We start from the raw sequence: 12,247 nt of genomic DNA, 5'->3' as shown, positions 1-12,247 counted from the left end.
TTGGCAGACAGGAAGCAAAGAGTGGGAGTAAACAGGACCTTTTCAGAATTGCAGGCAGTGACTAGTGGGGTACCACAAGGCTCAGTGCTGGGACCCCAGTTGTTTACAATATATATTAATGATTTAGATGAGGGAATTAAATGCAGCATCTCCAAGTTTGCGGATGACACGAAGCTGGGCGGCGGTGTTAGCTGTGAGGAGGATGCTAAGAGGATGCAGGGTGACTTGGATAGGTTAGGTGAGTGGGCAAATTCATGGCAGATGCAATTTAATGTGGATAAATGTGAGGTTATCCACTTTGGTTGCAAGAACAGGAAAACAAATTATTATCTGAACAGTGGCCGATTAAGAAAAGGGGAGATGCAATGAGACCTGAGTGTCATTGTACACCAGTCATTGAAGGTGGGCATGCAGGTACAGCAGGTGGTGAAAAAGGCAAATGTTATGTTGGCATTCATAGCAAAAGGATTTGAGTACAGGAGCAGGGAGGTTCTACTGCAGTTGTACAAGGCCTTGGTGAGACCGCACCTAGAATACTGTGTGCAGTTTTGGTCCCTTAAACTGAGGAAAGACATTCTTGCGATAGGAGTACAGAGAAAGTTCACCAGATTGATTACTGGGATGGCAGGACTTTCATATGAAGAAAGACTGGATCGACTAGGCTTATACTCACTGGAATTTAGAAGATTGAGGGGGGATCTTATTGAAACGTATAAAATTCTAAAGGGATTGGACAGGCTAGATGCAGGAAGATTGTTTCCGATGTTGGGGAAGTCCAGAACGAGGGGTCACAGTTTAAGGATAAAGGACAGTTTAGGACCGAGATGAGGAAAAACTTCTTCACACAGAGAGTGGTGAATCTGTGGAATTCTCTGCCACAGGAAACAGTTGAGGCCAGTTCATTGGCTATATTTAAGAGGAAGTTAGATATGGCCCTTGTGGCTAAAGGGATCGGGGGTATGGAGAGAAAGCAGGTACAGGGTTCTGAGTTGGATGATCAGCCATGATCATACTGAATGGTGGTGCAGGCTCGAAGGGCCGAATGACCTACCCCGCACCTATTTTCTATGTTTGTGTGTGTGTGTGTTGCTTGAATTTCCAGCATCTGCAGATTTCCTCGTATTTGCAAGTCAGATAACATCTAAGCGAAGGAATAGACAGTCGAAGGGGGCTCGGCCCGAAATATTGCCCTCTATTGACGTTGCCCGACTTGCTGAGTTCCTCCAGCATTTCGTATGCGTTGCTCCAAGTTTTGTGTCCCAGAACCAGTGAAATCGTTTGGACACCAGGTGGCACGATTGCTCCAGATTAAAAGTTTAATAAAGCAAACCAGAACGAAGTTTAAAACCGACCACCCTTCAGTAACGCTGTAAATTAAAACAATAGTTTTTAGAAAAGTTGGCGAGTTGCGGGGCTGGAGTGATCGCCAAAGCCCCTGCCTCCGCTCCGCTGCCCGACGGTGCTGCTGTCAATCAAGACGGGGTCGGGTCGGGTCCGGTCCGGTCCGGGAGGGAGCGAGGGCCGGCGGAGGCGCTGCTGACGGTCCGGGGCTGGGGTACGATGGATGGAGCTGCCCCCTCGGCCACCTCTGCCCGCTTGCTGGACACCAGGCGGAGGCCAGGCTTCGGAATGTGCCGGGAAAGGAGTACAGTATCGTAGTGATTGCTGGCAGACACTCAGCGGAAGAAAAAGTTTGGGCGGAGGGAGGTTTGGAGCTGGAATTACCTGCGGCCGGCCATGCATTGTAAGTAGCAGAATATATCAGAATCTTCTCCATGGCACTGGAGACCCGTACAGGGAATGGCTTCAGCCTTTGCTTTTGTTCTACTTTCGCTGACTTTATTGTTTCAAGAACTTAAGAAATTTTCTGTTTAAAATCCAACTTCTAGTTTAATAAAAAAGAAGCCTTGTTGCACGTGTTAGATGCCAATGTTACTTTTAATTGTCTGTTTTATTCAGTACACTGTGTGTGTTCACCTCTCCCCTCCCCACTTCACTTTTGGTGCTGAGGCCTGGGATCAGACCTCGGCCCCCAGTAAGAATGCGGGCGGCAGGAAGGGAAGGCAAGACCGGCTGGTCGTTCCGGATTTGTACCCTTTGGTAATGATTGGCTTACGGGAGGTAACTGAGCATGAAAGCATATACCTTTATTCCCCCGTGCCCTGAAGTTAATGTAAGGAAGAAAATTACTGAGAGTTTATATATTTGATGTGTTGCTGCCTCTTTCTGATAGTGGAAACTGAGTAATCCTCCGTTAACCTGGAAAGGGAAGTTCACGTTTGAAAGATATAAATTTGCAACAGTGTACCAACAGCGAGGTCTGTCCTGGGACACAAGTCTTGTACAGTACTGCATAAACTGGCAGCAAGTTTAATGTTTACATGAAGATAGGACTCCAGGGAATGATTGTTTAGTTACTTTCTCTTTTGGCTTAATGTCAGCTGATTAATGAGTTAGCATTTATTTATTTTTCACACACTTTAGAAAGTGGTTGAGTAGACATAAAGCGAGATTATTCTTCGTCTATCTCTTTATCTTTGTTTTCACGGACATTTGTGTTCAACCAGTATTTTCAGCTACAGCACTCTGCATTCCCAGATAATCAGTGGTGTGTGACCCTGCTATTACATTAATCAACTCCAGATATGTATGGAGATCAGATTGCATAGCAGCAGGATCAATAAGAGATGTAACTCGGGAAAGAAAGGGGTTCTAGTATGCATGAGTTTTGTGGGGGTTGGGGAAGAAGATTAATAGCTCATTTTCATTTATTTCATTTTGCACTCCATGACCCCCTGGTCAAAATTAGAGGAAAGTTGAAAATTAAGCAGAAGGCTCTCTTGTGATCCTTCCTTTTGAAAAAGGATGTATTGCTTTCCTGGCATATATGATGAATAAACTCTTCTGGGGTTTCCAGCTGGGTACAGGTATCGATTATAACCCGTGTTTCGATGACACTCTGCCACCTTCTTCAGGGATGATGCCTGGGCATTTCCAGTGCAGTGGTATTTATACCCCCATGGTCCTTCCCTCTTTATTGGTCAGTCCTCATCCGATCATGCTTCTGCTCTTCCCTACTTGGATCAACTTCCAGTTCTTACTTGGAGTGAGACCTTCACTTTTGTTAAAATTCTTTTCCTTTAGTTTTATTTCAATGGTTTCCTTTACCAGGCGGTCGGAAAAGCAGTTGGTGCAGCACAGTAGTTTTATGCTGCCAGAGTCAATCCTGTGGCCGTTGCGAATGCAGTGTTTTGCTACCACTGGGTTCTCCGGGTAACCTCCCATAATTAGAATGGAGAGTGAAGGAGGGGAGAAAAAGGGAATATCTGAGTGTGGCATGGGACAGCAAGTATATCAATCTTTGCATTCCAGTTCCCTTTTGTAAGTTCGTCCAGGTATTGAATGCACTTCTGTTGGTTTCTGGTGAGGAGTGAACGGAAGGGCTTGTGCAGAACACTCATATCGTGTTATTTGATGGGCAGGCCTTACTCTGTGCTGCAGATCATAAAGCTGTCAAACAGTGCATTTCAGGTAAAATTAAAAATCATTTTTCCATTCTCTGTTCTCTTGTCACTGGTCCTCTATCAGGGGATGTAGCTTCTCTTTATACTGTCAAAATACTTTGATCTTTGAGTACCTGTATAACATTATACTTCCTGGCTGAGGAGGCTTCTCTGGTCCCTCGCTTCTCAAAGTATCCTAGAAGTTTTTGCCCACCCTTGCCAATGGTTTAACATGCTTCTTAATGTAAAAGTCCAAGATTGGACACCATATTTAAAGTTTGTCCTCGGTTTAATTCTTTGGTATGAAGCTGCAATATCTGCCAAGTTCCTCTTTTAACTGGGTGGGATTGTTATAATTTTCATAAGAAAATCCAAATTACTTTGTGGTAAAAATGAAGAGTGCTTAATTGTTCCATAATTTAAACTAGTCATTGTTAGATAGGAGAGGAATTTTTTTGGTTCCATTTTAATTTTGTGGGTTCTAAAGTAATTGATAGGTCAGGTAAAGGAACTGCAAATGCTTCAAAGAATGAGACAGGAGATGCCTATCAGGACAGTTTGTGAGGTGGTCAGCTCCTTCTGCCGTTTACACAGGTCTCCTGATGTTTGTTCCAATTCAATTTTCAGCTTCTATTTGGAGAGACTGAAACTTGGTGCAAATCCTGATTTATAGATCTTGTTTCAAATCAAATGACCCCATTCAAAGGTATTAAAACAAGCTTAATGGAAGTTCTGAGATTCCAGGCTGCGATGCTTCCGTGTGAGTTGGAGCATAGAACACTGAAGCAGAACAAGTTCTGCCATAAAATGTTTGCTTGGTTGGAAGTCATCCCACCAAGCTTTGCTGACTGTCGATAAAGCAAAAGAAATAGGATCAGTTTTAGTATCACTGGCATATGTCGTAAAATTTAACTTTGTGGCATCAGTACATGATAAACACAAAATCTGAATTACAGTAACAATATGTAAATTAAATAGTTAAATTAAGATAAGTAGTGCAAAAAACAGAAACTTAAAAAAAAGCAGAGAGGTAGAGTTCAAGGGTTCAATGTACATTTAGAAACTGGATGGCATAGGGGAAGAAGCTGTTCCTGAATCGCTGAGTGTGTGCTTCTGTACCTCCTTCCTGATGGTAATAATGAGAAGAGGGCATGTCCTGGGTGGAGCGGGTCCTTGATGATGGAAGCAGCTTTTCTGAGGCCACGCTCCTTGAAGATGTCTTGGATACTACAGAGCCTGGTACCTGTGATAGAGCTAGTTTTACAGCTTTCTGCAGCTTAATATGATCCTCAAACTCCTACTGAAATATAGCTGCTGTCTTGCCGCCTTTATAGCTGCATCGATATATTGGGTCCAGATTAGGTCCGCGGAGATACTGACACATAGGAACTTCAAATTGCTCACTCTCTCCACTTCTGATCCCTCTATGAGGATTGGTTTGTGTTCCCTCGTCTTGCCCTTTATGAAGTCCACAATCAGAGTTTTGGTCTCACTGACATTCTGTGCAAGGTTGTTGCTGTGACACCACTCATCTAGTTGGCAGATCTCACTTTTGTATGGGGAGAATTAAAGAAATATTTGTGATAATTTGAAGACCGAGAGATAGCTGTACAGAAGTGGGTGGTGAAGACTTAATCACGCTGAATTTGCCTATACAAGGTGAAAGGAGGGAGGTGAATGAGGCAAGAGGAGAAAAGCAATGCTGGAGCTTGAACATGCAGAACAAAGCAGTGATTGGAGATTTGAACCCCTCAGGACTCGCACCACTGGGTTCAGGAATTACCCCTCAACCATCAGGCTCTTGAACCAGAGGGGATAATTTCACTTGCCCCATCATTGAAATGTTCCCACAACCTAAGGATTCACTTTCAAGGACTCCTCACTTCATGTTATTTGTATGTCTGTCCATCTATCCATCCATCCCTCTTTCATGTATTCTATTATGTTTCTTGGATTTGCTGACTGTGCCCGCAAGAGAACGAATTTTAGGGTTGTATATGGTGATTAATATGCACTTTGGTAATAAATTTACTTTGAACTTTGAAAGAAAGGAAATGCTGGAAATATTCAGCAGGTCAGGTTTGTATCTGTTGAATCACGCAGTGTGGAAATAGCATCTAGCCAGCAGGCACCCTTCCATATTAATCCCATTGCCCCGATGCATAAGATTCAGGTGTAAACCTGGACAATTAAATGCTGTTCACGATCAGCTTGAATCACTCTCTTCGGCAATGCAGTCCAGGTACTTACCCTCTCTGTATGAAGATTCCCCTTGTATCCTTTCTGAATTTCTATATGCTTGCACTCAACCTATGTCCTTTCATTTTGTTTACCTCTGATACAGAAAAATTACCTGCAATGATCTGTACCCCTCTTAATCTTGTATATTGCAATCATGCCCCTTCTTAGCCTGCCCTGCTCTGACGATAAAAGGGCTTGCATGTCCAATCTCTGTCTATTACTGAACTGCTGCATCTTAGGCAACATCGTGGTGAATCCTCTCTGCACCCTCTCTCGTGAGCATACCTTGGTGTCCAAAACTGCGCACGCTATTTCTTGTGAGGTCTGACCAAGGTTTTAGAAAATTGAAGCATAACTTACATATTCTGTATACCTTCCTAGTTATGTTATTCATCTCCATTGTCACTTTCAAAGATCTCTATCATTTTTTTAATATATAGCCACACGGCCAGCAGGAAACTTTTACACGGCCTGAAAACCGTGTAAAATAAAAGAATATTCCAGCTACACGTGTGGGAGCATTTCAGTTACTGTGCAACCCAGAGGAAACTGTGCTGTGCACGCTGAGTCCCTCTATTCCTCAATACACCCTAATACTGTAGCGCTTTTCCTATACATTCTAGCCTTGTTTGAGCTTCTGAAATGCAGCAACACACATTAGTCTGAACTCCATCTGCCATTTTTAAGTCCAAGACATTGATATCTGAAACCTAATACTACCCTCCGCACTATCAGTGACTCCACTGATCGTTGTGTCTTTCATAAACTTCATGAATTTTGCCTCTTACTTCCACAACAACAAGGGTCTCAATACTCATCCTTGCAGCCAACCACCATGTCACAGTCATCCATTCACAAAACAACCCTTGACCATCACCCTCTGTCTCCAAAGCTGAGCCAGTTTAGGATCCAGTTTCCTAACTTGCCTCAAGTCCAAAGGGCCCCTAACCATAGAACCAGTCTTCCATACAGGGCCTTGCTAATGTCTTTACTGAAGTCCATGTAACTCATCCTCTTTTTCACCTCTTCAAATAATTCAGTCAAACTGTAAAGGGAAAAGAAAACTGAATATCACAGGTTAATATTTAAAGTCATTTAAAGTAAATTTGTAAAATTGGATAGGTATATTGTTAGGAAAGGAATGCAGGGTTATGGGTTGAGTGCGAGCCAGTGGGACTAGGTGAGTGTAAGCGTTGGCATGGACTATAAGGGCTGAGATGGCCTGTTTCTGTGCTGTAATAGTTATATGGTTATATAATAAGGATCTTTCTCAGCATACATGACAAATCAGCTCTTCTTGGGCTTCTGCCCAGGTATAGGTATCAATTTTAACCAACATTTCGATGACAAACTCTGCTATCTTCATCAGAAGTTATGCCTGGGCATGTCTAGTCTGGTATTATTGAGGCATGCCCAGGTGTTGTCCCTGATGAAGTAGGCAGAGATTGTCGTTGAAATGTTGGATAAAAACTATACCTGTACCCAGCTAGAAGCCTGAGCAGAGTTCTTTCGTCATAAGTTAATGATCTTTTATTGGGAACAGGCCAGTCTGACATAGTTTGGAAAGGTTAACTCAGGCTTGAGCATGGGCGCTAACAACTTTAGTTGAAGGATGAGATGTTAGGTTGTTGGAATGGTGTTGGAGCCCAAGACTGGTAAGTGTGGGTTGGAGAAATAAAGTGATGGACAACTCAAAGCTCTAGATCATTTTTGATGACTGAATGGCGGATTTCTGTCACCCGTCATGCAGTCTGAATTTGGTTTCTCCTGATTTTTAGATGAAGTCAAGTTGGATGCTTTCAGATATACTGAAAGATATATGTGAAAAGCACATAATGAGGGTTAATGGGTTGAATTAAAAAACAAAAAATGAGAAGCCTAGAAATTGCAAGGGTAATAAAGACCTACAAATAATCTCAGGAAAATAGAAGAGGCAATCTGTAAGTAAAATTTCTGATAAACAGAGCACAGGGGTGATTTTATACACCCTGCATTTTAACTCACAGTAACGTTAATACTTTGTGTAAAAGGTATAAAAGGCAATGGATTTGTAAATTGCACTCATGGTTTGTTAAAGAATTGTATGGGAGGGGTAATGTAATTCTGGGTTAAGTTTTGTGGTAATTAGATGTAGGTAGATAATATTTTTCCTTTGCCTAAGAATCAGGTTTATTTATCATGTTGTATTTGACATGAAATTTGTTGTTTTGCGACAGCGAAGTCAAACATTATTCCTTTTTTTTGCACTTTGTAATTTATAGTAACGAGGTACTGTTCATGGATGGTTCTGAAATCTATCTGATGGTAGAGGGGAAGAACCTCTTCTGAAATCAGCAAGTCTTAACAATGATTAAGATAATCATTAGTTATGTTGAGCAGTTTGGGAAGAGGACAGTGGTGAAGTAGAGGTTCTAAATTTGCAGTTCAGGTCAGTAAGAGTGCCATGAGAAGTGAGTTAGCAGAAATGGACGGAAAGCTGTTATTCGATGGTAAATTATTTTCATACCGGGGAGAAGCATTTAAGAATTAAACTTGAGGTAAGCAGTTTCCCACACCTACAAAGACGAAGGATATGATTGCAAAATATACTACAACTGCACTGTACTGCACTGTCTTTGCTGGCATTTGGGGGCAAAATGCTGCCTGTTACCTCATCTTTGAATGTGGCTGTTCAGTTTGCGTTGGGACAAAAGCTGTAATGGGCGTTTGTAGCCGAGTGGTTCTGAGGAAGCGGTGCTGAGTATTGGAATGCAGTCAATGCGTGCCTTTCCCACTTGTTGATATCTTCTGTCATTTTGTTGTCTGAACAGTAATTAGATGGCTTGGATTTCAGGGGTGCCTGAGGTAATTTTCCATTTTGTAAATCAGTGCCAGTGTAGTTAAAGTTGGATCAGCTTGACTAGTTTAGCCTTGTTCTGAAGCTTAAGTATTTGGAAGGTGGGTTTGCAATGTGGTCTCAACTTTAGCTGTATCTCTTGAACATAGATGGAGTAAATTGAAGTAAATTGAATTAGCTGAAGACTGTCTTTATTAATGACGGAGACAATGGGGGAGTTGGGGTGGGAGGGTCTAATGAGTCATCCACATTGTATTCCTGGCTGACTGCGGTGTAGTGTTTATTGGAGGAGGCCTTTCATCTACTTTCTGCTCCTCACATGTAACCCAGGCTGTCATCACACCACTGGCACTAGAATAACAATAGCATAATTTCCCACAACAGCCTTTCAAAAAGCTTTTGAAGCAAAAATATCGAATTCAAGTAGAAATTTATGCAAATGAATAAGCTTCATAATGAGGAACATGATCTTTCTACTTGTAGTTAACAGCACAGAGTCCATACCAGACCTTTATATTCAGACATAATATTCTTGCTACCCACATGGCCCCGATGTGCTGTGCTCTAAATTTTTTTGAGGGGCATTCTGCTGGACTCAGCCCCTCAGTGTTCACTATGGAAGAACCTGCTTTGGTCTTCTATCTAGAACCTCAGTATGAACTTTGGCAGCCTGGAATATACTAGTCAGCAACATTCCCCTGTGGACTGCATGATAGCGTAGCAGTTACCGTAACACTCCACAGCGCCAGCAGTTGGCGATCGTGGTTCATTGCCTGCTTGTATGTTCCTCCCATGGGTTTCCTCCAGGTACTCTGGTTTCCTCTCACATTCCAAACCCAGATAAGTGTGAAGTGGTTCATTTTGGCAGGTCAAATTTGAAGACTGAATATGTTATTAATGGTAAGACTCTTGGCATTGTGGAGGATCAGTGAGATCTTGGTTCCTTGTCCATAGGACATTCAAAGCCGCTTCACAGGTTGACTGTGTTGTTAAAAAGGCGTATGGTGTGATGGCCTTAATCAACCACGGGATTGAGTTCAAGAGCTGTGAGGTAATGTTACAGCTATTAAGACCTTAGTTAGACCCCACTTGGAATACTATGTTCAGTTCTGGTCACCTCATTACAGGAAGGATGTGGATACGATAGAGAGAGTGCAGCGGATGTTGCCTGGATTGGAGTGCATGCCTTATGAGAATAGGTTGAGTGAACTCGGCCTTTTCTCCTTGGAGCGACGGAGGATGAGAAGTGACCTGAGAGAGGTGTATAAGATGATGGGAGGCATTGATCATGTGGATAGTCATAGGCTTTTTTCCAGGGCTAAAATGGCTAACATGAGGGGGCATAGTTTTAAGGTGCTTGAAAGTAAGTACAAGGGGGATGTCAGAAGTAAGTTTTTACACAGAGTGGTGGGTGTGTGGAATACACCACCAGTGAAGGTGGTAGAGATGGATACAATAGGGTCTTTTAAGAGACTCTCAGATAGGTACATAAAGCTTAGTAAAACAGAAGGCTATGTGGTTAGGCAGCTTCTAGAGTAGGTTACATGGTCAGCACAACATTGTGGGCCAAAGGGTCTGTAATGTGTTGTAGTTTTCTATGTTAAGGGGTTAGTAAGTTGTGGACATGCTATGTTAGTGTCGGCTGCCCCCAGCATGTATTAGGACTGTGGTCGTTGACACAAATGACACGTTTCATTGTATGTTTCAATATACATGTGGCAAATAAAACTCCTCTCTATCATGTTGGATGCTTCCAAATGAGAATGTATGTGTTTTGTCCTTTGTTTCACAGACTTTTTGTGAGGGAAGGTGAGGGACGTTAGTGAAATAGGCTGCAATCAGGTGTTGGTCTTGCAACACGTTCTCGAATATGTAGTGTGTATCGTTCTCATCCCTGTTTTCTATATTAGACTCATTATTGCCACATATATGATCTCTACAAAAAAAACATTCTGCAACAGCTATTTTTGATGCACATGGTCCTGTACAGAGTACGAATGTAGCAAGAACGCAGAGCATCAGCAGGAAGTGGTGTATTTTTATTTTGGAATCCTGCGTCAGAAAGCATAGTGAAAAGACAGCTACTTGCACTTCCTAATAGCGAGTTTATGTAAAGAATCTCCCAGAGCCACTTTGCAAGAAGCGGTAAATGAAAGTAAAATAAATTTCAAATGCTAAGAATCTGACTTAAAAGGGAATGAATGCACCCAGCAGCATCTGCAGAACGAGAAACAGTAAATGTTTGAGATTGAAGACCTTTTTGCTAGAAGAATCCTGGCTCTGACATGTTAGATTATTTTTTTATGCAGACGTTGTCTGATCTTTTAAGTATTTCCAATATTGTCTAATTTCACTTTGGATGTCCATCATTTGCAGTTTCTTACTTTTCATTGTTAAAAGCATAACATTGGAGTTGGAGAGCGGAGAGACACTTGTGTGTTCCGGGTTCCAAAAGCTCGAGTTCAAGGTTAGAGTTATTATCAAAGTATGTATATATATGTAGGATTCTCAGTACCAGTAACAGTGGTGTTAACTGTTCAGGCTAACAAAATGGCCTCTCTGTACTTTATAATGAGATGGCTTCTCTGTAATGTTGTAATGGGATCCTGTGTCTGTCTTGTATGTCTGGGTTATGTGTATTGATAAGGGGAAAACTAACCAATGGAGAAGTGTCATGCTATCTTGTCTGTGTAAGCGGAGCGGGAGTTCGCGGTCTTTTTCGGAGGAGAGCGAGGAGGATGGATGTGTGTGGAGCAGGCAGCAGTTCCAGGGCAGTGGATACTGGACGTCGGCAGTTTGGACAGTGGCCGAAGGCTCAGAAGGTCGTTGTGAAAAGGAACCAGAGGCATGAGCTCCAACCTATTAAAATATGTGCACAAACTGACAGACTGATCATTACTTTGGCACCTTTGGGTTATCTGTTTCTACTTACCCATCACTAAGAAATCACTATAAAGCTACAATTATTTGCTCGCTTTTGGGTATTGTCTGGTATTTGTATTGTGAGCGTGCACTGGGGGGACATCACACCGTATTTACACAGAAGTATTGCACTACTTGCAGGATGACAGCGGTTTACTCTACGCGAACGGGGGGGTCAACTGGGGGCACGGAGGCTACATATATGTTACCATATACAGTACTACTTTTAGACAGTTACAGAAAATGAAGAAATACAATAGAATTAGTGAAAAACTATACATTAACAAAGACTGACACACAACCAATGTGCAAAAGAAGATAAATGATACAAAACAATTTAACATTGAGAACATGAGTTGTGAAGAGCCCTTGAAAATTGTTCAGTGTAGTGGTGATTGAAGTTTTCCACTCTGGTTTAGGAGCCTGATGGTCGTAGGGTAATAACAGGTTTGGAAGCTGGTGGAGTAGGACCTAAGGCTGCTGTATCTCCTTCCCAATGGTAGTAACGTGAAGAGAGCAAGGCCTGCATGGTGGGGGTCTTGACGATAGATACTACTTCCTTGCGACAGTGCTCCATGTGAATGTAATCTTCCCTGTTCCCGGGCATCGGTGTTTCCATGCCGGAGAGTTGGAACACTTGGAATATGCACCATTAGTAAAGTGTAGAGAACAAAGTAGAAGCAAAATTTTAAAAACCTGCATATTTTGTATTTTTTTAAAACAAGTTTGGATGTCCTCAAAGCTC

General features: G+C 42.3%; 1 protein-coding gene across 2 annotated transcripts in view; it reads left to right on the top strand.

The window, feature by feature from the left end:
* Window positions 1–1,322: 1,322 nt before the first annotated feature.
* The window catches only part of LOC132407329 (G-protein-signaling modulator 1-like), a 278,415-nt gene continuing 267,490 nt past the window's right edge, over window positions 1,323–12,247 (top strand). For both annotated transcript variants that reach the window (XM_059993671.1, XM_059993670.1), the window contains exon 1: window positions 1,323–1,744. Coding sequence is in view for 1 of the 2 variants with exons in the window: in XM_059993670.1 (XP_059849653.1) it covers window positions 1,738–1,744 (7 nt within the window). In the remaining variant the exon portion in view is untranslated. The remainder of the gene's footprint in view (window positions 1,745–12,247) is intronic.

This window comes from Hypanus sabinus, chromosome 18 (genome assembly GCF_030144855.1).
Source record: "Hypanus sabinus isolate sHypSab1 chromosome 18, sHypSab1.hap1, whole genome shotgun sequence".
Classification (NCBI taxonomy): Eukaryota; Metazoa; Chordata; class Chondrichthyes; order Myliobatiformes; family Dasyatidae; genus Hypanus; species Hypanus sabinus.
This window is presented reverse-complemented; position numbering and strand designations above follow the sequence as displayed.